General features: G+C 47.1%; 7 protein-coding genes across 17 annotated transcripts in view; 5 read left to right on the forward strand and 2 right to left on the reverse strand.

The window, feature by feature from the left end:
• LOC125950415 (peroxisomal acyl-coenzyme A oxidase 3) overlaps nucleotides 1-8,038 on the forward strand; it is a 9,648-nt gene extending 1,610 nt beyond the window's left edge. For 3 of the 5 annotated variants that reach the window (XM_049678389.1, XM_049678388.1, XM_049678386.1), the window contains 5 exons: nucleotides 3,988-4,178; nucleotides 4,261-5,184; nucleotides 5,266-5,740; nucleotides 5,863-6,040; nucleotides 6,107-8,038. In XM_049678389.1, the coding sequence (XP_049534346.1) occupies nucleotides 4,044-4,178; nucleotides 4,261-5,184; nucleotides 5,266-5,740; nucleotides 5,863-6,040; nucleotides 6,107-6,479 (2,085 nt within the window). In that variant the 5' untranslated portion in view covers nucleotides 3,988-4,043 and the 3' untranslated portion in view covers nucleotides 6,480-8,038. The remainder of the gene's footprint in view (nucleotides 1-3,987; nucleotides 4,179-4,260; nucleotides 5,185-5,265; nucleotides 5,741-5,862; nucleotides 6,041-6,106) is intronic. The other 2 variants (XM_049678390.1, XM_049678387.1) reach the window with 1 other exon arrangement.
• Nucleotides 8,039-8,473: 435 nt separating this feature from the next.
• LOC125950424 (lamin Dm0-like) lies at nucleotides 8,474-10,439 on the reverse strand. Its single transcript, XM_049678404.1, has one exon. The coding sequence runs from the start codon at nucleotides 10,208-10,210 to the stop codon at nucleotides 8,483-8,485; it is 1,728 nt and encodes a 575-aa protein (XP_049534361.1). The 5' UTR covers nucleotides 10,211-10,439; the 3' UTR covers nucleotides 8,474-8,482.
• A 2,535-nt stretch (nucleotides 10,440-12,974) lies between these two features.
• Nucleotides 12,975-13,817, forward strand: LOC125950459 (uncharacterized). The gene is made up of 3 exons (XM_049678461.1): nucleotides 12,975-13,205; nucleotides 13,343-13,495; nucleotides 13,580-13,817. Exons 1-3 carry the CDS (start codon nucleotides 13,111-13,113, stop codon nucleotides 13,761-13,763), a joined length of 432 nt encoding a protein of 143 aa, XP_049534418.1. The 5' UTR covers nucleotides 12,975-13,110; the 3' UTR covers nucleotides 13,764-13,817.
• A 1,259-nt stretch (nucleotides 13,818-15,076) lies between these two features.
• On the forward strand, nucleotides 15,077-20,403 carry LOC125950442 (ATP-dependent RNA helicase A-like). Of its 7 annotated transcripts, none has more exons than XM_049678440.1 (8): nucleotides 15,077-15,199; nucleotides 17,472-17,531; nucleotides 17,608-17,646; nucleotides 17,713-17,941; nucleotides 18,657-18,758; nucleotides 19,215-19,437; nucleotides 19,525-19,600; nucleotides 19,811-20,402. In XM_049678440.1, the coding sequence occupies exons 2-8, from the start codon at nucleotides 17,486-17,488 to the stop codon at nucleotides 19,927-19,929; spliced, it is 834 nt and encodes a 277-aa protein (XP_049534397.1). In that variant the 5' UTR covers nucleotides 15,077-15,199; nucleotides 17,472-17,485; the 3' UTR covers nucleotides 19,930-20,402. The 7 variants fall into 7 exon arrangements, with proteins under 7 accessions (XP_049534397.1, XP_049534399.1, XP_049534394.1 ...); XM_049678442.1 differs by having other exon boundaries at nucleotides 17,608-17,634; XM_049678439.1 differs by lacking the exon at nucleotides 15,077-15,199 and adding an exon at nucleotides 16,966-17,148 and having other exon boundaries at nucleotides 17,608-17,634.
• Nucleotides 20,404-20,844: 441 nt separating this feature from the next.
• Nucleotides 20,845-23,961, forward strand: LOC125950414 (uncharacterized). The gene is made up of 5 exons (XM_049678385.1): nucleotides 20,845-21,077; nucleotides 21,397-21,436; nucleotides 21,548-21,565; nucleotides 21,640-23,596; nucleotides 23,666-23,961. The coding sequence occupies exons 1-5, from the start codon at nucleotides 21,023-21,025 to the stop codon at nucleotides 23,819-23,821; spliced, it is 2,226 nt and encodes a 741-aa protein (XP_049534342.1). The 5' UTR covers nucleotides 20,845-21,022; the 3' UTR covers nucleotides 23,822-23,961.
• A 297-nt stretch (nucleotides 23,962-24,258) lies between these two features.
• On the forward strand, nucleotides 24,259-25,149 carry LOC125950454 (uncharacterized). Its single transcript, XM_049678455.1, has 4 exons — nucleotides 24,259-24,413; nucleotides 24,497-24,542; nucleotides 24,600-24,933; nucleotides 25,003-25,149. The coding sequence occupies exons 1-4, from the start codon at nucleotides 24,353-24,355 to the stop codon at nucleotides 25,147-25,149; spliced, it is 588 nt and encodes a 195-aa protein (XP_049534412.1). The 5' UTR covers nucleotides 24,259-24,352.
• Nucleotides 25,150-25,157: 8 nt separating this feature from the next.
• LOC125950463 (uncharacterized) lies at nucleotides 25,158-25,709 on the reverse strand. The gene is made up of 2 exons (XM_049678466.1): nucleotides 25,487-25,709; nucleotides 25,158-25,414 (listed from the first exon to the last, which is right to left on the reverse strand). The coding sequence occupies exons 1-2, from the start codon at nucleotides 25,581-25,583 to the stop codon at nucleotides 25,188-25,190; spliced, it is 324 nt and encodes a 107-aa protein (XP_049534423.1). The 5' UTR covers nucleotides 25,584-25,709; the 3' UTR covers nucleotides 25,158-25,187.
• Between the last annotated feature and the right edge of the window lie 47 nt (nucleotides 25,710-25,756).

Below are 25,756 nucleotides of genomic sequence, written 5' to 3' on the forward strand. Positions count from 1 at the left end.
CGGCCCCACTGTTTCGTGGAGACGGTACCAGACATTTGGAGGCAATTTTCATTGATCGAATGCCTCGTCTAGATGATAAAAATACGGTTTCAAGGTGCGAAAGACGAAGAAAATGGAAAAGTTTCTTCGGGATCCGCACGGCCAACGTAGCACAACAGCTGGATCCCATCGTACTGCGCTGTGCAACGATCGTGTCACACATGCTGAAACCGACGAAATGACCCGATTTCCTCCCTTAACGGCAACGGGCACCCATCCGACGGACGTCGGTCTCGTCGTCTGGCCAGGCACAACCCCTTCGACCGGGCTTCAAGGTTTAGTTTAATGTATTTCGACATTAGAGAAGAGACGATAGCCAGCCTGCTACAACAAGTGGTTGCTGGATTGTCGCCAACCTATCGCACACACTAACCGATGCGAACGAGTATACTCCATCATGGGCACTTCCACAGCAGGCGACGACACGGAGAAGAGAAGCCAACGCAATGCTAAACGCATACGGATTCCTGGTTAGCAAATTGCGATAACAGCTCAGACAGAGACTGCCACGCCACGCTTGACAACACTTTCGCACACTCGCGATTGGTCTGTCTCTACGGAGGTGACTGTATTTTATGATTCGCAAATCATTTTCGCGTTTTAGAGAGTCGCAAAACTCCCTGGGGTTTTGTTTATCCACAACTGAAGCTGCGGGGATTTTATCAGGGTCCGGTTAATGGGGCTACACTATCCCCGGGTGGGTCACGTGGACTCCTCGTGCTACGTTGGACGACAAAATAAACTTTTCCAACCTAGCTAGCACCTGACTCCATGGCTAGCGCTCATTAACGTTGCCGAGAACATGCGCCGGTGCAAACATTTGACCTGTATACGATATCAGATACTCCACCTTGGGACGGTGTGTGTGTGTGCTGAGCACTAATGCACCAGCGCCCTTTCCTCTATCCACTTGAAAGGGAAAATCACGTGACACAAATAATGAGTCTCTTGGACGGCGTGCCGGCGCGACCGAATGAATCATTCGATCGTTTGAACAAGGGAAAGGGTCGTCGGAATTGTTTCTGGCAATTGATTTCGTGTGCCCGCCTTTACTTGCCTACTACAGCCACCGATTTGATTGAGTTTAATTTGAAGGAATTTCGAAGTTAAACTGTGTGTGCGCTCCTCAATGCTTTATGGAGAGACACCCGGAATGATGGTGATGATGGCGTAAAGAGGTGGAGAAACACGGAGGGCCAATTTTGCCTTCGCGTTCTTACGATTTTGAACTCCCTTCTGACTTTGTGCTAGCTATTTTTAGCATCAGTTCCGCTGCGGGCATAGCGAGCCAGCTCGTGTGCAGAGCTAATCTAGTGTGAAATCCGTATTTTGATGGACTAAAATCGGATGAAATCGGAACTCCACCTCAACCTTCACAATGTTGTCCTGTATGCTATTATCACTTTTTTCGAACATCATAGTCCGCCAACAGACATACCACTTTGCATCGGTTCGATCGATAAACCAACGCTCTTCCGTTGCACGTTTGTCCCGGAAAGACAACCCCGGAGGCGGCCAGCAGCTTGAATCGAATGCATAAATGATATGGATCGTGCAATCAACCGTGGTAGAGAATGGCAGGAGTTTTATGAATGGTGGAAGGGAAATTGGGCACGAGGTTCAATCAATGTGCTTCTCGGCCCGGTGGCCAACGTATCATTACAAAACGCCTCCGATAATAACAGTAATTAAAATGTGTTAGTTTTTAATCTTGGACCACATTAAAGCATGTCTTCAATCATTTGCATCATTATCGTTACCTGCATCGGCGACTACGGTAATTGATGGTCATGCATTTGTGGCAGGGGTAGCTAAAAGGAAAACATGTTTTGGTTTGAAATTGAATTTCAATTGATTATCTACTTTTTTAGTCGCCGGTTTGGTGTGTTTTGTTTCTGTTATTACTGTGGCTTTGTATTATATAAATTCAAGTGGTTTTTATTAGGTTATTTATTTTAATTTTCTTATTTCTCAAGTGGGTTATTATTTTAGTAAAAAAAAACCGATGAGTACCTTTATGCAAAATTTTAACTAATTTTTAATGTTTTGATCGAAAGTTATTATATTGCAAACTAAGTTTCTCGTGTCTGTTAGTTTACTTAGGTTCTCCTGGGTTAGCTTAACCCTTTTTTGAACATTGATTAGTTGTCCTAATGCTGAATTATGCTGTATTACACAAAGTTTGAGAAAGCTTTCTTTAAACGTAAAATGCTCGAAAAATACTTTATTGTTTCTTTTTAGTGACTGATGAATACGGAACATTAAATTGATTCAAGAACCTTCACGCTTCAATCTTCAAGATTCAAATATCTTGATCGACCTGATTCCGACCTGAGCACTCACAGGATGCCGACAATTACCATCTGATAAAATTGGTTGAATCGCCGGCTACCACAATCCCACGTGGCGACGAGCGTCCTATGCATGAATGCTTTCCCATCATCGTATCACCCTTCTGGCCCTGCGACAGTGCGATACGGTTAGGCATCAAGCGCCGGAGTGGGTTATCATAAAACTCCTCGTTGGCTGGTGGTGCTGCTACTACCAGTGCTCTTACACCATGTACACGCCTACCGGTGAGGAGAATCGAGCATTTGGCTGAAGTGTCATATCTTCTGCGATGCCATATTGCCCCGTGTGTGTGTGCGCCTTGTGCGGAATTCATTGCGGTGCGTAGTGGTGCACTGCGCTGCGGTAGAGTAAACCAAGACCCCGAGCTACTCTGCCATTGTTGACCATCTTTTTTTCATGTATGCTCTCGCGCAGGCTGATAGCGCAAGATAAGCGAATGTTTTTTTCGTTACCTCAATGGTTGACAGTGTCATAGTAGGGTGCCGCCGTGGAACTCCCCAGGCCGATAAAACCAGTAGCCGCCGGTAAGCAGCGCGCTGACTCACAATTGTCAAAGTCTTTCTTAATCGTTCGGGCTTAATGGAGTAACCGATTGATAGGTTGCAATGGAGGGGGTTGTTAAATTTTAGCGCGCAGATAAGCTTATTGATTTAACGACCGAGGATTAGATCAAGTCTTAAAGGATAACTTTTAATTGCTCATCAAGAGAAGGTTAAGATGAATTCCACAGTTAAGCACTGCTGTTGCCGATGAGTTTGAGAGACTAGTAAAGAAATTGGGGAAAGTAAATTGCACGAAGTGGGGAATGTTTAATATTCCAGTATCGCCCCTCGCTCACCGAAGACGGATTAGCCGAAAACCGTTGTTCAACTAACAGTGGCGATGTTGTGCATACTAATGAGTAATGATCGAATGGATTCAAGTCAGTGTTATAGTGTCCTATTGACGCTGCTATTTTGATAACTCATTTCAACGACATAGCTAGGTTTCATATATAATTTCCGTAGAGGTAAACAGTATGGCTAAAGTACTTGACAGATTAATGCATATATGCATAAAACTTCCTTGTTTATAAGCAAGTCATTGTTTTTTAAGTGGTTTTTTATACATACATCAAGTTCTAGTTCTGGTCTAGCTTCTTGTATTTAAATTTCAGTATCATACTGTTAGAGCAGTGAGTTGTTCGATGTTCTGGGTACATATTTTACCAAATTATAGGTAACCTATACATTGAGGTCAGGGCCAGGGAGGTTAGCAAGTAATTGATTGCAAGATTTACATTCCAGTCTTGCTAACGCTTCTCGCAGCGAACAGGGCATCAATGATTGATTTACTCGTAACCCTATCCTATAATTTGTATATTCTTTCTAGCGTACATCAAATATTTCTCGATGATCGTTAACTTGGTCCGAAGTATATTATTCATGTCATATGGTTTATTAAAAATCGTTCATGCTTCAAATCATGATAAAGGATTTGAAATGTTCATCTCATTTTGTCTCAACGTGTGTTCTCTGGATTTCATGAGCACGTGTCTTTCGCTCAAGTGACGGTACTTTTATTTTCGTTTAATGTTGTAAGTCTCATTTTTTTTAGTTTTTACTTTCAGGAATCGATCATTAATACACACACTCATAACCAACGTCAACATCATGCCTGCCGAACAGGAACGTAATGTAATACCCGATCTGCCTCGTGGACCTCTGTGTACCTACCGTTCCAAGGCCAAGTTCAACTGGAAAGACTTCCGGCTAGTGTTGGAAGATACGGAGCTGATCAAAATCAAAGTGAGTGCTGCTGTGCTCAACTTGAGTGGATTGCATGTGATTGCGCACGTAATGACATTTCTCTTGTTCTTCTTCTTGGTAGTACGATATATGGCGTCGGTTAGAATCGGAACCATTGTTTGCTCCCGTCACCTCCACGCTCCCAGTCGATCAACAGAAGGAACGGGCTGCTCGGCAAGTGAACCGGATAGCGGATCTTGAACTCGCACCCCCCGAAATCTACTCGAAACCCTACAAATACCGCGTACGCTATCTGATGAGCATCAACGAGGCACTGCATGCCGTATGTCCAAGCTTGTCGGTGAAGATAGCGCTCGGTGTGGGATTGTTCACGAACTCGCTGCTGGCGATGGGTACTGAGCGGCATCAGGATACGTACAACAAGGCATGGAACCGGGAGATAATCACCTGCCTGGCAATCACGGAGGTGTCGCACGGTAGCAACACGAAACGGTGCCGTACGACGGCAACATACGATCCGGAGACGCAAGAGTTCATCATCCATACTCCCGACTTTGAGGCGGCAAAGTGTTGGGTCGGTAATCTCGGTAAGACGGCATCGGTGGCACTAATGTTTGCCATTCTCTATACGGCCGACGGCCAGAACCATGGTCTGCAAGGGTTCCTGGTACCGATTAGGGATCCTAAAACGCTGTTACCCTATCCGGGAGTGACAGTTGGTGATATTGGTGAGAAGATCGGACTGAATGGGATCGATAATGGATTCGTTATGTTCAATCACTATCGCATTCCGCGTGAGAATCTACTAAACCGTACCGGCGACGTTACACCCGAGGGTGTATACGAGAGTACGTTCAGTGAGCCGGGCAAAATTCTCGGTGCCGTGCTGGAATCTTTCTCCGCCGGGCGGCTCGGTATAATGCAGGAATCATCGAACACACTGTCGCATGCGGCCGTCATTGCTGTGCGGTATGCGGCACTAAGAAAACAGTTTGGAACCGATCGGGATGGGCCGGAACAATCGATAATCGAATATCAGTTGCATGTAGGTAGAACATTAATGTATTGATATTATTGCGATCGATAGATCTCTCCATAACACTCTCTTCTTCTAATTTCGTTTCAGCAATGGCGTATATTCCCGTACTTGGCGGCCGCGTGTGTACTGAAAGTGTCCGTATTCGCAATGACGGAGACGTATCTGGAAACTGTGCAGAAATCCCAAGCCGAATCGAATGGGTTCGAGCTGCTGACGCAGATCGTATCGGAAGTGCACGCACTAGTCTCCTCTTCTAAGCCACTAGTCACCTGGACGGCACGTGATGCGATACAGGAATCGCGAGAAGCTTGCGGTGGACATGGATATCTGCGTTCGGCGAATCTTGGGGAGCTGCGCAACAATCACGATCCGAGCTGTACGTACGAGGGCGACAACAATGTGCTCGGTCAGCAGGCATCCAACTGGCTCGTCCGCCAGTGGAAGAACGTGAAAGTGGAAAGTCCCGTCGGTACGGCGTCGTTCATTGAACGGCGTGATAAAATCTTGCGGATGAACTTTGAATCGCTGCAGCGATCGGGCGTACCGGTGGAGAGCTCGGAATGTAAGTCATTGTCAGATGCGTCATCTGGTTTCTTGTCGCTCATTTTCACATTATTCGACATTACTTCTTGTTCCGTTGATTGTTTCAAAGCAGATTTTAATACGTTTTTCTCTGATTTCTAGTCATCACGCACTGCTACGAGTGGCTTATGTGTTGGTTGCTGCAGGAAAGTGTGGCCCAGATGGACAAGGCAAGTAGCCAGGGTATCGATACATTTACCTCGCGAAACAATTGCCAGGTGTATCGAGCACGGGATCTAAGCCGTGCTTATGCCGAGTATTACGCACTCAGAAGCTTCTGGTAAGGAACAAAACTCCTTTATTTTTCTGTCAGTCTTATCTGATCATTTCATTTCCGTTTTCACAGGACACGATGTGCTCGGGACGATGTGTCGGAATCGTTGCGGCCCGTTCTGTTCAATGTGTACCTTCTGTACGGAACCTGGTGTCTAGATCGGCACATGAGTACGTTCTACACCGGATCGTTTGCCAACGGATCCGCCTTTGCCGATGCCGTACGGGGAGTACTGCTTAAAGTATGCGGTTTGTTGAAGGATTCGGCCGTAGCGATCGCAGATGCACTTGCCCCACCCGACTGGGTACTCAACTCTGTGATCGCCAAATCGGACGGTCGACTGTACGAGAACATTCAGTCCGTGTTCATGACGAATCCGGGTGCGATGGAGAGGGCTGCATGGTGGAAGGATATCATACCGACCAAGCTGCGTAGCAGACTGTAAATTGCACTGAAAAGCGAGACCATGTGGGTAATAGGGCATTCCCTTAGAAAAGGGTATTTTACGGGTTTTTAAAATATTTTGTTAACAAATAACATCTGTTCCGTTGATCACGCTTTTCTGCGCAATGAAGAAGATATCACGATACCAATGGTCGACAGCGTAGCTTAGTCTTGAAGTGGCCAGGGCGCGCTGGTCGATGTAAATGTTTCCTTGTTAACCGTTCAAAGTGTCTACAGTGTCTACGAATTATATGTATTAGCTGTGTCGGAAATGCTTTGTAGCGTTTCGTATTGGCCATAGGGGTTAAACACATTAAGGCATTATATGTTTCTCGTTTATATCACGGTCTACAGTCACGTTATACGGTATTATTCCAAAATCCATCCATTTTAAGGATTGCTTCTTGTTGTTTTTCCAACTAAATTTCAATCTCATCCTTGGATGATCTTTATTTTATATATATATTTTTTATCTTTCGTTCATGAAAACGCAATCTCTTTCATTAGCTTCCTCTGTTTAACTTGCTCATTTGCAATCAGGAAGCGGCAGGTGTAGTAACGTAAGTTGCGTGCCAGTTACGACTTGTGCACATCGACAGGACAAATCAATTTGTGACGTGAAAAATGTGTCTTATCTATACATACCTTTACTACTACCACCTTAATGACGATGTTTAGTCCGAAAGCAACCTAGCTAGCCAGCAATCCAATGTTTGGGGGGCAAATGTAGGAAACAGGTCTTATTGAACGAAATGAAGATGATCTAGTACATAAACGTAAACGGTTACTCGTGTAGAAACTGTATAGTATTTTATTAGGTGTTTTGTTAATAATAGCAAAAGAGAACTCTAGTGCTAGGTAGTACTTTGATCAGTAGAAAAACACTACGAATTTGGAAACGAATAAGTTGCAACAAAACGATGATCATCTGTACTGATCGTCATGTATTATGCCCCTTTCCAGTGTCGCCTTATTGTTCGATATCAGATGTCGTACTGCTCATCGGTACTCGTTAGTCGTTGTATGTTATTTAGGCCGCGGCTAGGACTTAGTACTTAGTATTTTCGTTTTCCTGTTTACAAGTCCGTATCGATCGTATCGAACAAGCACCAAACCGTTCCCCTCCCCTTAAAGTCTTCGCCCACCGAGGTAACCGAAATGCAAAGCATGCAATACACGTGGAATCAAGAATTCCTTAAAGTAGCAGAATTGTAAAACGATTCTTTTCCATCATATAAGCGGTAATTGTACTGTCCTGATCGCCTTCCTGTTGAGTGTTCAAGCACCTTAACCCGCGATGGTGTGTTCATTCGTTTGTTCGTTGTCATTTGTCACCGCGAATATGCACTTTCGACTCTTGTTGTTAGAAATAGAAGAAAGAAATAATGGCACGACTGTTGGATCATTGTGCTGCACGAGGAAATGTAGTCGATGAAATTAGAGAATCTATAGAAAATCAATGTTCATATACACCATTTCGTTTCCATAACACAAACAATGGAAAATGAATAGGCACGTTGCGCACTCATTCAGTCGAGTCCGTTTGCGGATAGAGATATTCAAAACCATGATCATTTGATCGCCTGACCTTCACTGTCGGAAGTGTTGGTTGCAAAAGAATGAATGTGCTCAAGAGCAGTTTATAAATAAAACCCTATTTAGAGAAACAAGAAGCCAGATTGATTTTTTGCTTCAGTCGCGCAGAATTACAGATTTTTTTACATTTATTCAATCTTTAGATTAGCCGCCAAGACAAACAGGACATTAGTCCTTTACAATTAGTATTTTACCCGGACCGCCACCACATTTGTAACATTTTTGGAAACAAAATGAACATACAAATCAAACAAGTTCCTTAGATAAGAATCCCCTAGATTGCGAGATTTATACAGGAAAGATCACGGTGGCAGGATCATGGGATCTACAATACTGACACACTAACAGACTCACTGGGAATTATTCTGACTCGGTGAGAATTTATCGCAATTTGTGCTGGACAGCTGCTCACATGATACTGCACTGCTCGTCGGTTTTGCCGTGCGATCCGTTTGCTACCTGCATGCTACTACTGTTGGGAGGCGATCGCTTCGTATGCTGACCAGCGGAATAGGACACCCCGATACGACCACCGGTTTCCTCGTGGAAGTACTTATCCTTTGGCACTTTACTTGTACGCTGTCGCTCGACCAGGGCCACCTCTTCACCCTCAGCATTGAGGAGTGTCGTCACCATCGTATCGGTAACCGTCCAGAGTGAGCTTTTCATAACTAGATCGATTGGTGGATCCGATTTACGATTGGCGACCGTACCCCAAACCGTTACCATACCGTTGCCCTCGATTTTACTGCCTTTGCCAAACTTGAACCGTACCTCGGGGGCATCATGAGGACGGCGCACTAGCTGCCAACCTGCCAGTGGGTACTCCTGTTTCGACTTGTTCTGAATCCGTACGAACCGGCCCTCGGGATCGCACTCGCTAACCTCCAGATCGCCTTTGGCCGAAGTCACGATCGAATAGTCGAGCGATTCATCGAGTGCATTCCGTTTCCGCTTTAGCGAGGACGGGGTACGGAAGAGGCGCGAAGCGCTCGTCGTGCTCGTCACACTCGGTGTGATGTTGAGTCGCGATTCCTCCGATGATAGCAACTTATCGTACGCTGCTATTTCGAGATCGAGTGATATCTTGATGTCCATCAGATCCTGATAGTCCTTCAGCTGGACCGCCATATCGTTGCGCATCCTATCGATCTCTTGTGCCATTTTACCCTTTTCCTCCTCGTGGCGCTTACGCTCAAGCGCCAATCGTTCCTCAAACGAGTGGATACGACCCTCGAACAAACCGGCTATTTCCTCGCGATTGATGCGCAGTTGATGCTCGTACTGATCGCGCAGTTCCTGTAGCGTCTGTTGCAACTTCGTCTCATACTGCTCCATTAGGTAGCCATCCATTTCGCTGATTTCGTTCTGTCGTCGCAGCTTGCTCTCGTTCAGCTCCTGGCTGTGGACCTGCTCCTTGAACGTGAGCTCCTCGCGCAGACTCTGGATGTTATTCTCCAGATCAACGCGTACCAGCGTCTCGTGCTCGTACTCCTTGCGCATCGTGTCGAAGGTACGGCGCAGCTTTTCCGCTTCCTTCTCTGCCTCGTTGAGCTCCTCCTGTAGCTTCTTCCGCTCGGAGCAGATCGTGTTGTAGCTAGCGGTCAGCTCGATGCAGCGCGACTCGTGCACACGTGCATCCTTCTCCAGCTCACTCAGCTCCTTAGTACGGCGGTTCAACTTCATACGCAGCTGCTCATTCTCCTCGCAGTAACGTTTCGCTTCGATCTCAAGCCTAGCCTTATCACGGGCCGTCTCGTCAAGCAGTTTGCGCGCATCGGTCAGCTCGTGCTCGTAGATGGCCTTCAGTCCGGATACCTCCCGGTTGGCCGTGTCCTGCAGTGTGGACAGCTCGTGCAAGAGGCGTGAATTTTCCTGCTCTAGGTAACGGACCCGCTCGATGTAGCACGCCAACCGATCGTTTAGGTTCATCAAATTGTTCTTCTCTCGCAACCGGCTACGGCGCGATGGGCTCAACGCCGTCTCGACCCCGGCTACATCTGACGGACTGGAAACAGTCGAACCGGAAGACGATACAGAGGACGTCTCGGCAATAACCGCTGGTGGCTCCGTTTTCGCCGTCGTCGTCGTCGTAGATGATGCTTTCGAGGATAATTTCTTAATTTTCTGCGACATTTTGTATGACGGACGCGTTAACCCACGCTTTGACTAGGTTAGGTCCGGCAAACAGCCCAGAATGACGAGCCAGCAAACTTATTACCGAGGATCGTTCGCTCTGAATTGTTAACGATGATCATCCACTTCTTTTAATAATTTGCCTTCTTGCCAAACAAGCAGATTCTTCGCAGGAAAGGAGTTGGCCCAATTCAAGCGCTGGCTTCACGCACTTACTTTATCTTTCACTATTCTGATTAAGCGTGCACACTACACAGCAGCCTTGGCGAGATGGATACAGAGCGATGGCCGACAGGCGCGAGGTTCAACGAAAAAGGGGAAAATGATCGTCATGAAACTATCAAAAATGGATAACGCCGTGAAATGAGCTATTGTAGCTCAAATACAAGGTGACAATCTCGATGATTAACAAGATTTTAACAAGTAAATTATTTCAGGAACTGGATTAGCAACTGATTTTTTTGGATAAATTTTAAGAAATTAAATGATTTATAGTGTAATAATATCTGTTTTGACCAATAACGTTGGAAATGTACAAAACATTTTTTTTTTCATTTCATAAGAACATCAAAATTAATTTTAATCCAACAAAAATGTAAAAATATCTTTACTTTTTATTTCATCTCATAACATTGATTTCATATTTTTGTTTTAAATATTTTTCACGTTCTCTCTAGAATTAACTGTCTTTTTTCTGATCTGATTTTATTACATTACAATTACATATTTATCTCTGCTACACCCCTTTGTTGCATGAAATTAGCATTATTTTGCTGTTAGTTCAATGGACGAATCGACATTCTTGTGTAATTTAGTCCTTTATATTTAGCGTGAAAAGAGAACCACGCTATCTTCTGCTCGTCCGCGCTTTGGTATTTTCCGTTTAGAAACGTCTTAAAACATTTGTCGAACCACCAGCCCCCCTCCCAATATTCCGCACAATTATAATCTGCAATGTTATCATTATCCCGGTCCATCGTCGAAAATTTCACTCCCTTGTGGGCAGTCAGTGAATCGCCAGCAGTTCCCGTGTAGGCTCCAAGAGTTATTAACCGATATTGCTTTGCCTCACTGTCGATTGCGAATGAGTCGTAGTGCGCATACTTGTAATTTCCATCGAAATCCTTCAACTCCACTAGCAGCTCATACGGTTGGGTGGCCGTTATTTGATGAATGTGCTCCAATCCAAACCATAACTCCGTACCAGCTTGACCGAATCCATTTCGATAATCAGTCCAATTCCGATTGAAATCCAACGCTCCATCGAATCGGTGCTGGATGGCCATCCAGCCTCCTTGAAATGGTCCTTGTTCGCAATATGCGACGATTGGTCGCGTTTGGCCTTTTGATTGTATTTTATATTTTCCTGACTCCCTCGAGGGCACGGCTTTGCAGGACTGCAGCGGATCCAGTTGCAAATGCTCAATATCTGATAATCGATCGTGTGTCCGTTGATTACTGCGTTCCAGTTCGTCCAGCTTTTCAAGTCCCGTTTCGAAACGCTTTAGGATAGTGTTTTGCCTTTCTGCTGCGAATTTGCGTAGCTCTCGTACTTCTTGCTGTAAATCGAGTAACTGTTGCTTCAAGGACTCCTGGCTGTTCAGTAGCAACTCTAATGCAAATCCTGATACACTTGCGGGAACCAATTGCTCCTGATGCCCCTTTACCATCTCAAAAGACTCCGCATTGCTACTCACGACTACGGCGAAAAGCACAAATATGCACCAAACCAGACGGTGCATGGTCGAGATCGTATTCGTGTATGACTTGTATATGCTTGTATGACTTGTATATGACCTTTATATGCGATGATCGCTGGTAAGGATTTGCAAATGGTTACACAAAGAAATCTTTTCAAACGGATCGATTTGCTGTCGCGACCACGATCACAAGAGAAATAAAAACGATGCGATCTCTTGTGGGTGCTCAATACACTTAACTCTATCTTCACACCACCTGACGTAGTACGTTCGTTGTTAGCTATTCAATATTAATTTGAATTAAAGCACAAACACTTTACACAATGCTAATGCGGCTTGTCTTGTAGAGTTCATCAATGGTACTGCAACTCAAACCTCCTCAAGATGCTGTAAAAGAAGAAACGGAAATCCCCGAAGCTTACTATCAGCATCGGATGGCCGATAATGAGCTAGAAGAAAAAGTACAACATTGCACAGGTCACAATGGTAGGCCAATGGTAGTTGATAATGTTGGTTGGAAACCTTTATTTTGGAAGCAAAGAATATGAATGGAAAGAATGGCTATACTGAACCAGCATCGAAGCACAATAAAAGCAAGATATAAATTACGGACTAACAGGTGTCTAGGATGACCAAACACCATTTCATTTGAGATTAGAAAACCCAATACATCGACTATAAATTTAATATCGATCTTATCATCAAGTTCAATTGAACGCAAGGAATTGAAAACAATATTGCTCAGCATGATGCACAACTGGCAATGCAATGTTAAGCTGTAATGCGACAGTGTAGTGATTGCACAAGCAAACTGCAATCACGATGCGACAACAAACGCGACCCTCGGGATGGGCGCCATTGCACAATCATAAAGGATTCCTTTTAAAGCTGCCTCAAGTATCCGATCGATCGGCATTTGCAAGTGCTCGCTGATGGCTTTTCTACCATCAATGGTACCCGGATCGCTCGTTAAGCTCCGTGGTCACCTTGAACGATATCAGCTAGCTAACATCCAAAACGCAGCAAGCAGTCATTCCTTCTCCTCCTTCTCCGACGGCCGATAAACGATTGGCCGCTTGACTGGAGGGTCTGTAGCAGCTAACAGTAGCTTGATTTCATTGCAAAGCCAACCAACAGTGCGTAGTGCGCATCGTATCGTGTGGGAACAAAGTGACAAACGAATTCATCTTCTCCGTCATCATGCATCTTGGAAGACTAATGGGGCTCATCTGGATACCGGCAGTAACTCTCGTAAGTTCGCTGGCCAGAGGCGAAGAAGCAAAAACGTTTCCTGGGTAAGTGTATTGGGTTGAGAAAAATTAAACAAATCCAACAGAAACATCCGGGTCGTGGTTAGCGATCGCGAGAAGAATGGATTGTAAAGCCGAAAACGCCAAAAACAACCCATCGTAAAGTTTGTGATTTCCTTCAGTGCCTCACTCGTTCTACCGGCCGTTCTACCGATCCTGGGCACGATCATCCCGGCCCTGCTTCCCGGTGCTCCCTCACCTGGGCTGCCCGGTGTTTCCGTTTCCCACGCAACGTCCATCGCTACTTCGGTGCATATGAAACCCATTGCTATCAGGTAAGTGAGCAGGATGTAGCTGCTCTTAAACCTCCAATCCAAAACCGTCTTATGATCACATACGAACCGGCTTCTTCCTTTCAGCCATAGTGGATCGGTTTCGACGATTGGCAACACGAATGCCGGTGCTACCGCATCCATCGGTGGGGCGTCGCTGACCGCACAAAGTAGTTCCGGGACGGCCAGTAAAGCAACGGCACATCGAGCAGGACCCTCAGCACCGCTGATCAGCAAACGATGGCGAAAGTTCTTCCAAAAGCTTGGCTAACACACACTCCGATCGATCGATCGGTGCGTTGCTTACGGTGGAATAAACAACGAAACATGGTGTTTGGTGTTTGCCTTCTGGCTTTCATTCTTTGCATGGACAATTGATCGTTTAGCATCGGACGCCGCTAGACACCACGGAGTGTCTCTAGAATACACACACTCGTGTAGGGGTTGTTGAAGAAGTATGTTTTCGTGGGGAATTCCAAAGATTATGAGGAAACGTGCATGACAATCAACAATCGTGTGTTTTGTGTCGATATCCGGGAAGTAGCGTGTATCGTTAAGATTGATCACTTAACGATCAATCTTTCCAGCGAGTAATGCTGGGCCCGTGCTAATGTTTCCTCTTACACATCTTTAATAGGTTGCTCTAAAGCTTTTACCGCTTTGTTGAATATTAAATTAAAATAATTTTCATTTAGCCTAGCGCCTCTGGAATGGCAATCCACTTCGAGCTAATCTAGAACTAGCATTGCAACATAGCTTCTCGGGTAATCAAGTGTAGTGTTCCCTCTTCTTGATTAGCCTGCACACAACGTGCACTGATATGATCAGTTCAACGGCACGCGATCCTTGATCGAGGATTATTTATGTTTCGGCGTAAACCTTGAAAATCATGTAACATGCCCTGCCTGGCAAAGGATTGTCTCTATGCACTTTCAACAAAGTCGTGTTGAGTGAATGTTGAGCCGGCGAGAGAACTCTAATCTTCCGGTGCGTCCGGTTTCCATTTAGAGATTTGGTCAAAAACTGCCAGTGTGACTTTCACCAAAATTTGCGTTCAAACTAGCCCACGACCGGACCGTGGCTAGTAGTGTGTGGGCAAGAATCGCATTTGCACTCCGCGCGCTCCCCTTGGCCAACAATCTCACCTCGTCTTACCATAAAAAGGTACTTAAAACGTGACGATATTTATGATAAGCGTCCGGCACAGGTGACGGAACCGGGCATGGGGTGGTGTTCCAGCAGGAGGACTGTGCGATGCGCGACGATGCTCTCACCTCGCACGTCACCGACCCCTGGGTGCGGTGCGGAACAGGTTTTGGTTGCTAGAGTTTTGTTTCTGTGTTCACATTTGTATGGGCATTTCTTGTCAGCCTCATTCTCATTTTCTCCATTCCATCGCACCGATCGTCGCTGGGTCATGCTGGAGAAACATCGTACCGAAGATACAGCTGGAGTTGCCCTGCCGCACAGCCGATCGGATCGCCGGTTCTCTCTCGTGCTGTGTCCGCATGGGAGAAGCGCGAGATCGCGAGTATGTTTTGTATAAAACAACACCCAGCCACCGGTTCGCGAACCATTCTCGCACTCGACGCTTCCACGATCGTCTCTCTGTGTGTCACTCACTTATTGTTGCCGCTGTTGCTGTCTGTTCCTTTTTCGAGAGTCTCGATCACGATCCGGTGTTCTACAGTGATTGTGTGAGGAAGTGTAAGTGCACAAGTGCTCAAAAGTTTGGCTGAGCTGAGCGAATCGTGCGGTTTGTGGTTCGACCTGTGGCAAGGCAGATGATTGATGGTCGATGATGATGAGGTTGTAAACATTCGCGTGCGCTGTGTGAAGGAGCCGATTGTTTGGGTCATTGGGGGTTATCATAGGCCCAGGAACACCTAGACTTAAGATTGATGGCCCATCTCGGTGTACTAGTGACATGGAACTGAACTGAATCCTGTGCGATCCAGAGACCGGTATACATTAAGACTCTTTTTAAGAGTGGAAATACCGCCGCAAACAGAACGACTAATTCATAAAATGTTGGTCAGGTCCAAGGGCAGTTCAAGGGATCCCATAAAAGGGTTCCAGCGGACATCGTCTCCAACTAGACAAAAACAGCCAAGGGGGGATGACAATTCCGGCAACAACGTCGTTATGTCGTGATCTTGACCGTGAATCTAGTAGCAGTAGCAGTCGTGCTGGTGGTGATGGTGACGTGCTAAGCTGCTAAAGGCCATCCGAACCACACAGACGACAGACTGTTGAGCCTTGACGACGTGATAGGCGGTTCCGAACAACTATTGTGATTACCGCTGCTGCTGCTGCGCATCCTCACAGCCCCTTCCGTTCTTTGTGGACGACCGGTTTTTGTGGTCCAGCACGGCGAATATCACGACGATCTTCCTCCCTAACGAATCATGTCTTCCTTACACCCGGGTGTCGGATTGGATAAACTGGTTTCCCTAGCTAGCCGGTTCCATCGGTGGATATCTGTATCTCCAACCAGGGGCTCCAAAACAGCTTGGTGGTTTTGAGTTATTGGATTTCCCTCCAACATGGGTTTTGATTGTTTGGTCCTGTTTTGTATTTTCCGTTTACTGAATCATCGATTATGGAAATGAGATCTCCTTTGAATTCGTCCGTAGTACTAATAAAGGATGTTGAAATCGCTATAAATGCACATTATAAGAAGAATTATAGCTTAACTTCCCCTTTTCCTCGGATACCATAGAGTTCCGGGATTTCAAACTAAGTGACCTCTCCGCTTGAAGTTATTTAGAAACGTGACGGAAACCTTTTGCAAATAGACATTATTTTGCATCTTTTGCAAATAAACGGTCTTTGAGATTCGGCGAAGTGTCTGCTGATCATCACTGTGATACTTCTTTGTTTGACGTCAAAACGGACAGTGGAAGAGACGTTCCCCCACGAAATCTTCATCACGAAAAAAGCAGAATATTCTTCTTGTTGCAGCTTTTAGTTGAATAATGCAAACAACGTCCGTTCTCCGTTCAACTCGACGGCTTTGGTGGTTTTAGAGGAAAAAAATCGTAATCCTCTTTCTCCCCAAACTCAGCGACCACGCCTGACCGCGCCGAGCACAGACAAACCTCGCTGTCTGCGTGAAAGACTCGAAAAAGATGTTAATTTGATGGCCGGTGGTACTGCCAAGCGCGACGAACCATCTCCACGAACGCAAACACATTTCATCACCAACCACGGAACCGGTTCACGGTCATAAGCCAAAAAGTGGGGGGTTTTGGTGACTAACTCTCAAACCATTGCACTCTTTATAAACGTGGGCGATTTTGGTGGCTAGAATATTGTTATTCTTGTTAGATCTTGTGGGGCATTTATGTCTCTCTTATCGCATCTCACCTGGTGATAGGTTCTGCACTTTTTTAAGTCGTTTCACTAATCTTGTGAATCACCGGCCACACATCAGAACATCAGAAGCGGAGGGTGGCTCAAGAAACGAGTTGAACGGAAGGATTGGTGCGCGCTTGATGCGCAGTTGTTTCTGAGCAGTGATCTGTGTTGAACGCGATCGTGATCGTTTCGGTATATTACGTTTCGTATTGCAGTGTTAGGGGTGATCTCATTCAGTTGTGCTGAAAGGTAGAAGATTCTGAAAGGATGAACTCACGCGATGCACGTCCCCAAAGGTGTGTGCTATACCATAAATGATAAGGATGATAGAGCGAGAGTGCCTTTGATCATTGGAGCGGATCAGCGATGCGTCAATAAAAATTACCGAATGACATTCGATTGGAGCAGGCTTCGCTCGATTTGGCAACCTGTTATACCAAAAAGGCAATTTCGCAACAACCAAAAATCGGGCTGTTGTCGGTGCTACTACGGGAAAGTAGTCTAGAGGGAGATTATGAACAATTTTGACTCCATGACCTGGCTGTAACAGAAAGTTGTTGTGTTCGTTAATTATTTCCAAGCGCCACTAACTTTTTCTGACTCTTTGCACTTTGCGTAGGTAACTTGATCGTCATGAAGTTTCTTGTATTGTGTGCCTTCATAGCAGGCGCGTCTGCAGGTAAGCTCCATCCAATCACCAAAAAAACCTTTCCCTGATGACTCACCGATACCCCGATGTTTTGTGCTTCTTGCAGCCTACTCCAGCTCACAGTACGGTGATGGTAAAGCGACAGGTCTCTATAACACGGTGCCCACGACGGATGGTGCTTATGCTGATAAATTCCCCCATGGCGGCACAGGTTACAATGGCGGCTTTACGACGCACTACGTTAGCCCCAACGGAGGTGGCGTAGCAGTTGGCGCTGGAACGGCTAACTTTGCGCCCGGATTCGGTGGTGGCTTCGGCCCCGGTTTCGGAGGAGGCTTTGGAGGAGGACCCGGTTTTGGGCCCGGATTCAATCCTGCCTTCGGTGCACCGACCGTGGACTTCAACAACTTCTTCCAGGGCATCCAGTCCAACTTTGCAAAGTAATATGAAATGTTTCGTGTATTGATGGGTTTTCTTTTAGGTATTGGAGGATCGCTAACTGTGAATTCCCACCATTATCCTGTACTTCGGTGTTGGTTATTGCCTAAATGACTCGCTCAACGTATGGTGGCAGCGGCCTAGGTTCATGATTGGTGACGGTTTATTGTTGAAATTTGGTTTTCCTTTTGTTCGTACTTATATTCTAGAATACGGTCTACGGTATTTGGGTTATAGAAACGTGCTATAGATTTTTAAAGCGATGCTTTGTTACTGCTATAACTAATATTCACCTGAGCACCAGCAATATAGCGCACATACAGTCGAACCTCACCAAGAAATGGAGACACCTATCCATATTATCCGCGTTTATGCTTCTACAAGCCATTTTAACTTAAGCTTAGCATCGCTTCAAGTGACGGCGAACCAGTTTAATTCCCACGATATGTCAAGCACCATACCAAAGCACCGATCACCATAATGACCGGCTAGAGGCTTCTGCTTAAAACTATTCTCAAAGTCAATTATTACTCTTTTAATCCTTCTCTTCTTTCGCTTCCGCCTCGCACCGCTGGGTGCTAATTATTCTCATTCAATGTCCATGCCAATGTGGCGATCCGGTATTGACCGGATGTGTGATGGAACGTCTATCTTTCGATTCAAACAACAACAACAACAACCGATGCGGATGGCCACGGGTTATAAAACGAACTGAAGCGCCATGACGCAATCGAGAGCCGGTCCGGGAGCAGCGGTATCGGCCCGTGCGTCGCTGCTGGGATCCGCAAGGCAGAGGCCTCGGACGCAAGATCAGATCAAGTAATTTTAGCTCGTAACGGACTGCCGCACGTGTACGCGACTCATTAATCCTAATCTCGATCGGAAGTCATCATCAAAGGTGATCGCCTGCACTCGCCATTCCACCGTGACATCGACGTGTGTCAGAGATCCGTTCTCGGCTCGAGACATTCATTCTTTCAGTGATTCCCATCGATGGGTGCGATTGTACGATCCTCACTAACGTAGTATTGTATCCATGTTTGTATGTGTGCGTGTGTGTCTGTGTGTGCTCAAGTGACTCATCAACGTTGTTCCCAAAGCAAAGGATCCCTTTGGCTAACATCCGTTTCCTCATGATCTCCCATAGTTCTCCCTTCATTCGGTCCATTAGAATGTGTTCAATAACTTATCGAACAGGTATCGCACGAGAGAACAAGAAAACGATGTATGCTAACGTTAGACACCTTTGCCTATTCTCTTCCACCATCTCGGCAGTCTGTATCAACAGCAGTTTGCCGCTCAGCAGGCTCTGTTCAACAACATCCGTCAACAGCAGGCAGCACTGTCGTCGCTAAATACCGGCATTCCAGTGTACGCTTCTAACTTCGCCTCCGGTGGCAACTATGGCAATGGAGGTGGTTTCAATGGTGCCAGTTCGTCCGCTTCCTTTGGACCGGGAGGATTCCATCAGACCGCTTCGATCTATCCCAACAATCCGGTAAGCATCCGGCAGTTTCTTCGATGCCCTCTTCCTCTCTCTCTCTCTTTCTGTGTGATACTAATGCACCGATTTTTGCGCTTTTAGGCCGTACCGAATGTTGATACCCGTTTCGGAGGATCCGATCATGGAGGATCGACTACTGTCCACAGTGGCCAACCAGGTAAGATAGTTCATTGGAAAGCGATTGTTATCGAGAGAAGATGAGCTACTCGAGTTAGTTTGGACTAGATTAATGTTTTCGCTCATGCTACAATTAATGAATCATTTCGTGTTGATTCTAGACAACATAGTCACGCCATGCGCAACACAATTTTTGGGAATTCCTAAAATTACATTTTTCGTTCGTTTTGTCTCGCTCTCACTGCCACAGGTTACGTTGGAGTGTCCAGCTTCTCGTCCTCGTCAAACATCAATGGGCAGACGCACCGTGAGGCGATAACGTCGGTGAACGATAATGGCAAAATCACCACCCATCGCGTCCACTCCTAAATGCGTCACCGAAGCACCGGAAGTGGAGCAGGATGAGGAAGAGGCCGGAGTCTAGCAGTAACCGATCGCACCGACATCAACATCAACGGAACACGGAACACACATACACCAACGGACAGAAAATTCGAAAACAATCCAGTGCCTATTGCGATACCGGAGAGCGATTGCGGTTCGCAGAAGCAGCACGATCGACTACCTCCATGTTTACTACGACTCTTGCGTTGCATAGCAAGCGATGATCATAGAGAGGAGGTGATGCCTGGAATTAACACCTTCCTCTGGGCTGGAACGAGCTCTAGACGGTGTCCACACGTGGGACGTTACGTACTTACCGCAGACAATATATCTTCAGGTGGTGTTTTGATACGTTTTAAACCTGTATTTACACATCCCGTCGCTGGATGTGACTAGTGATTGATAATAAAAAACATTAAGCTATCTCAATAAAGTGCTTATCTTGCATTCCACACCGTATTAGCCTTCGAGAGATGCGTGATCCTTTGGGGGGAAGCTCACTTGTTTGTACACCGTCCTGTGCGGTCAAGTACGGTGCTTGAACTTGGTCGATCGGACTGGGGCAACAGTCTTGACTGACCTAGACCGAGTTAGCGTTTACTGACTTTCGCGACCGGAGCCGAAGGAAGCTGGGAACTTCCGCCATTCCTTTGCCACGTCGGAAGTCGGCACAAACAAAGGTCAAAGGAGGTTGGCACGTTGGCTGTGCGATCATCATCCGGGGCGCCTTCAACCGGGCTAAGTGTAGTTGTGTCTACAATCGCCTACCAAAAGACGCGGTGAGATAGAGAGAGAGTGAATTCCGCTGATAACGGAGTATCAATCTGTGTTGATGACGACGGTCCATGCTGATCTATGCTGCTGCTGCTCCACAATCCATATAACTCGAGCAAGCGCTTCTCCGATCAGTTCAGTAATCGTCGTGCAGTTCAACAGGCAAGAAGCTTCGGAACCAGTGTACTAGAAAGTGTGTTCGTCCTAGCGCAGGAACTCAACTTTGAAACGCAATTGCATTCAGTAAGGTCTCAATTGTAAAAGGAAGTGTCCACACTGAACCGTATCCAGTACCAAACGCATCATGGGGAAGTCGGTAGTGCTACTGACACTACTGTATGTCGGCTATGCCGCTGCAGGTGAGGTATACTGAGGTCAAAAGTTCAGCAGAGTGCATCGAGAACCCCGGGGGCAACTGTTCTGATTACAGCGTGCGTGTGTGTGTGTGTGTAATGTGTCGAAAGCTTCTATCGGTGAACCAAAAACCAAGAAATTTTGAAAGCGACATGATGATGTCATGTCGCGTGTGTGTTTGCAGGCCTTATCAGAAGAAATGCCTAGATTTCCATGAATTCTATCAGTGTTCTAGCATGTTCTAGTCAGAGGAAGAGTGCCTGTACTACACGTGTATGTAAATCGGACATTTCTTTTAATTCCGAAAAAATGTCTCTTCCGCAGCTTCTGCATCGTGGTCCGAAGATATTTCAGTGCACAATAAGTAAGTAACTGGCCGTGTAAAAAGAATCCCTATCTACAATACCCTGTCATTGGTTATTGCATTTCGTTCCATGCTCTGCTCCCTCATCGCGGTTCCACTTCGTTCCAAAAGCCAAGCGGTAACAGGAATGTAAGTATTCACAACTAGGCTATGATGAGTTACCACGAGATATTAATGTGTCTCCGCGTCTTCCTGACTTCCAGACACTACTCGCAGCATGAATCCTCGGTTAATGCAGCACGACGAGCGGCCGCAGAGCGTCTACAACAGCACCAGGCCGCATCATTAGTGGCCGCAAGTGCACCTGGTCCTTGTGATACACTGTGCTACAATGGCTACGCGGCCGATGCCAGCGATGTAGAAACAATCGGTCAGGGTATCGTTGGATTCACGTCAACCGGTACTGCCGGTGGTGCCGTATCTGGAGCATCGCAGAAGTATTCGTCCAGCTCCTCGCGCGTCCACGAATCCACCGTACAGAATGTGCACGGCGCCGTCCCCATCGTCTATCCCGCCACCTCGACCGGTAGTCGATCAAGTTTCAGCAGCTCATCCTCCTCTAGGCATCATGCTGCATCGCAGGTTGCTCAGCCGGTTCTGGGGCAACAGCTCTACGCTTCCCAGGGTCTCGAACACGGTCGTACACACTCCAATGTAGTCGCCGCTGGAGGAGTTCGCGAAGGAACGTATATTCAGCCGGTGGTCTATCCGGTCATTGCTCCGATCACTCATACCTCACAGAGCACCTACGGCAGATCAAGCACGGTAGTCAACCAGCGACCGGCTACGGAGACGGTCTACGTTCAGGTTCCGGTGTTCGACACAGCGTCGGTCAGCAACAGTAACTTCAACACTCGCTCCAGCTACGTAGCGTCCTCGGATCAACAGCAGCAGGTGCAACCGAGCAGTTACTCGAACGCAGCCACCACTGGCTACACAAACCGGAACGAGTATGCCTCGCAGCAGGATCAACAGTATCGTCGGTATCCTGCGAAGGGCACCACCTACGTGCTGTACTCGAAACCTCTCGCTCCGGTTGGCACTTACTATGCTCCATCGCGATCGCATGTCGAAGACAGTGCCTCGAGCACCTACGATGCTTCCGGGCGTGTAGTGAACCTGGCGGGTCCCCAGCGCACTCTCACCGAGCGCACGGACGAACAACGTACTCAGCGGGTACAATCGGTTCACGAGAATGTTGGTCGCGTTCTCCCGGACACTGGCGCTCCCCTGGAGGACACGTACGGTGACGAAGTTGATAGCTATGGTACTGTCGATCGATCAGACCAGCATTCGTTGAGGGTAGCAACTGGCACAGCTTCTTCGTCCCAGCGTGCCGAGCACCAACAGCATCAGCATCAGCAACAGCATCAGCAGCAACAACAGCAACAACATCAGTACGTCCGCACTGGTTCGTACGTTCCGATAGCCCCGACAGGAACAGCGAGTTCTCAGTCCCGGTACAGTAGCTCCGCTCACTCGACGGAATCCCAACGACGCCAAACGTATCAGCCGGTTGTTCATCTGGATACTCCACTGGTAAGCCATGGTGTGGCTGGTGCTGGTTCTAGCGTGGACTCCTCCCAATACGAAAGTACATTGGAGCAGCGTCGCCAGAGTAGTGCGGGTTACGTGCCGGTTGTCGCTCAACCGGTACCATCCGGTGTATCGAGCTCCTCCAACCGCTATCAAAGTGCTCACGAGCAACGCAGCAACACTCTTACTGCCGGCACAACCGGTAATCCTGGAGGATATTACAATGGAGCCGTTGGTACGGGTGGTGGTTATGGATCGCAATACGCGGCAAAGACGAGCTCGGCACACAGTAGCAGTAGCAGCAGCAGCAATCGCTACAATAAGGCTGGATCGTCAAATCTGCAGTACTATCCGATTACGAACGATGAGATGGGCCGTCGGTTTGGTGGCGTCGGTGGCAGTACCACGGGACTCGGTGCTAATGCGGATCTCGAAGGTATCATGAGCGAGACGGAGCTGCTGGCACGCGAACAGGCTCAGAATGTGCACAACGGAGCGGTGACCGGTAGTGGAACGATTGATTTGGAAAGCCAGCGTGATGAGGATGGATTGGGCCGACTGCCGGGAGGATTCCAGAAAACCAAATCCTGGTCCAGCAGCTCGAAGTGGGCCTCGGAACAGCGGGTAAGTGAATGGAATGGGATGCCTGCAGGGAACGGCGTGCCTTTACAATACGTTTTTCTCCGTTTACAGTACGGTTCTGATGGGAAGCCGAAGACCTACAGCATGCTGTCGACGGCCGAGAGCGAGAAGCATAATATCAATGGCAAAACGACGGGTTATAAGGCGGCCACCACTACGCTCGAGGATGATGGTAAGGTCAGCACGTACAGTCTGCACACGGCGTGAGACAGATGATTGCGAAAGAGGAAGAAAAGGAGAAGAAGCAAGAGGATGAGATCATTTGGGTCTAATTAAGCCATTAATTTATGTCGATTGTTTTAAGAAGCGTGGACCAATAAACGCTAGAATCTAGTTACGAACGGTTAGTCTTGACTTGTTGCAAGAATTTCTCGGAAAGAACTCGCCATCATCCAGATACACCTCCAGCACACACGTCAATCATTGGACACGAGCACTGGGTAGCATCTTCGTAAACAGTTTCCCTGCCGATCCTTGAGCCGGGTGTACTTGAACTCACGCTGCTCGCTCGCATGGACCCTGGATGCTGATAAGGACGGAAGCTCGAAACCAAAACCTTGGTTCGATCACTCGGTACGCAGTAATCGACCCCCTGATAACTAGGTCATAACAGAGTGATGAACGTTTGTGTTTGTGTGGCAAATCGATCAGAGAACTGGCAGTGTATTACACGAAGAGTCGCGAATCAGTTCGGATCAGATTTTGCAAATAACTTGGTGGTTCGAGACATCGGTGGAGATGCGATTGCTTGCTGTTCTCGTTGTTACAGTGCTCACTATTGGAGATGCGTCATTCGGATGTAAGAAAGTGATACTGCTCCTGTTTCGGTTTTATGCGACCGTTGACCGATGACTCACCTTTTGTCTTCCAATTTTCACACAGCACCAATATTGGATTGGCCGAAAAAGGATGGGGACAGCTTGCTAGGGTAAGACTAGTGCTAGAATGACCGACGATTTATGGTCCTAATACGTCTCTACTCCAGAAAGGTGTCGAATATAAAGAATGCGGTCTATGAGCGAAAGCGTGAATTCCTTAATGGCGTCAACGAGCGAGTGTCCAAGCTCCTTTGGATACCACCGTTGTCTTCAACCACTACGGAATCTGTACCAGTGGTGGCTCCAACCGAGGCTACCGCAGAACAACAGCCTAGCCTTTGGTGGTGGCAAACGACACCAAAACCCTTGGCTACCTCAACGGCACCGTCGGTAATTGGAAGCTCATCCGGAGCTCCTCTCGTCGTCTTACAGGATGATACGGATCGTCTGGTCTTTACCGTTGCTGATACGGACGAACTGGAGCTACCGAACGTGTCAATGGTGCGTCAGAACTAAGACTGTAAGCTCCACTACCAGCTACTCACTAACCAGGCGCTCATTTCGTTCCAGTATGCTCGCAGCAGCTTCATCCCGGAGGATCAGCGGCTTACGGATTCGATCGAGTTCGTGGAGCCCCTGATCACACACGGACGTGGTCCACCCGTTCAACCACCGACAACGCCGCGACATCGAACGGATCGTCTGATTGTGTTTTAACAACAATAGCGAGCGAAATAAATTCAACACTTTCGTCTTTATTGGTCAATCACAGTTTGTTGTTTTAAGTGGTTGTCCGATTCGTTTGATTCACTTTCCGAGGACTGTGCGGTGACGTCGGTGGGTTTCACTGCACGGCCAGCCGGTTCGGGGGTTACTGTAAAGCCGGGCAGTGGAAGCGCGGTTACCGTGACGGCATTATTGCAACCGACCAGCCCTAGCAGTTCCATCTCTTCCATCTGGTCAGCGTCGATTGGATGTGGTGCTAGAGAGCCATTAGAATACGTGCGTATTAGTGTCGATCGTAGCAGTCTCGCGTGATCCTTCATGCTTTTACCTGCTGCACAACTGGCCAGTAGCGAGATCGCAAGGAACAACAATCCAATCACCGTGAGATTAAACTTGGTATGCATTTTGAAGTCGTATCGTTGCATAAAACAGGGAAAGCCAAAGTGGCCACGGAACACTTCCACTAGAGAGCACAACGAGCACAGCACTGACGACGTTCGGGCTGCTACTGATCACTGGTGGTTGGTGGTTTGAAACTGCGTCGTTTGGTGTGGTGTGTAGTAGCGTTTGAAGCATATCGCGGTCCATCTTATCAATT

The sequence above is a fragment of the Anopheles darlingi genome, chromosome 2 (assembly GCF_943734745.1).
Source record: "Anopheles darlingi chromosome 2, idAnoDarlMG_H_01, whole genome shotgun sequence".
NCBI lineage: Eukaryota > Metazoa > Arthropoda > Insecta > Diptera > Culicidae > Anopheles > Anopheles darlingi.

Bases quoted from the DNA above. Each gene is read 5' to 3' on its own strand.
- LOC125950424 (XM_049678404.1), bottom strand. From the start codon at position 10,210: ATGTCGCAGAAAATTAAGAAATTATCCTCGAAAGCATCATCTACGACG.
- LOC125950463 (XM_049678466.1), bottom strand. From the start codon at position 25,583: ATGCAACGATACGACTTCAAAATGCATACCAAGTTTAATCTCACGGTG. The intron at 25,415-25,486 runs GTAAAAGCATGA...ATGGCTCTCTAG, and splicing joins ACTGGCCAGTTGTGCAGCAG to CACCACATCCAATCGACGCT.
- LOC125950414 (XM_049678385.1), top strand. From the start codon at position 21,023: ATGGGGAAGTCGGTAGTGCTACTGACACTACTGTATGTCGGCTATGCC. The intron at 21,078-21,396 runs GTGAGGTATACT...TCTCTTCCGCAG, and splicing joins TGTCGGCTATGCCGCTGCAG to CTTCTGCATCGTGGTCCGAA. The intron at 23,597-23,665 runs GTAAGTGAATGG...CTCCGTTTACAG, and splicing joins AGTGGGCCTCGGAACAGCGG to TACGGTTCTGATGGGAAGCC.
- LOC125950442 (XM_049678435.1), top strand. The intron at 17,532-17,607 runs GTAAGCTCCATC...TGCTTCTTGCAG, and splicing joins CATAGCAGGCGCGTCTGCAG to CCTACTCCAGCTCACAGTAC. The intron at 18,759-19,214 runs GTAATTTTAGCT...CCATCTCGGCAG, and splicing joins CGGACGCAAGATCAGATCAA to TCTGTATCAACAGCAGTTTG.
- LOC125950454 (XM_049678455.1), top strand. From the start codon at position 24,353: ATGCGATTGCTTGCTGTTCTCGTTGTTACAGTGCTCACTATTGGAGAT. The intron at 24,414-24,496 runs GTAAGAAAGTGA...ATTTTCACACAG, and splicing joins TGGAGATGCGTCATTCGGAT to CACCAATATTGGATTGGCCG. The intron at 24,934-25,002 runs GTGCGTCAGAAC...ATTTCGTTCCAG, and splicing joins AGCTACCGAACGTGTCAATG to TATGCTCGCAGCAGCTTCAT.
- LOC125950459 (XM_049678461.1), top strand. From the start codon at position 13,111: ATGCATCTTGGAAGACTAATGGGGCTCATCTGGATACCGGCAGTAACT. The intron at 13,206-13,342 runs GTAAGTGTATTG...GATTTCCTTCAG, and splicing joins GAAGCAAAAACGTTTCCTGG to TGCCTCACTCGTTCTACCGG. The intron at 13,496-13,579 runs GTAAGTGAGCAG...TCTTCCTTTCAG, and splicing joins ATGAAACCCATTGCTATCAG to CCATAGTGGATCGGTTTCGA.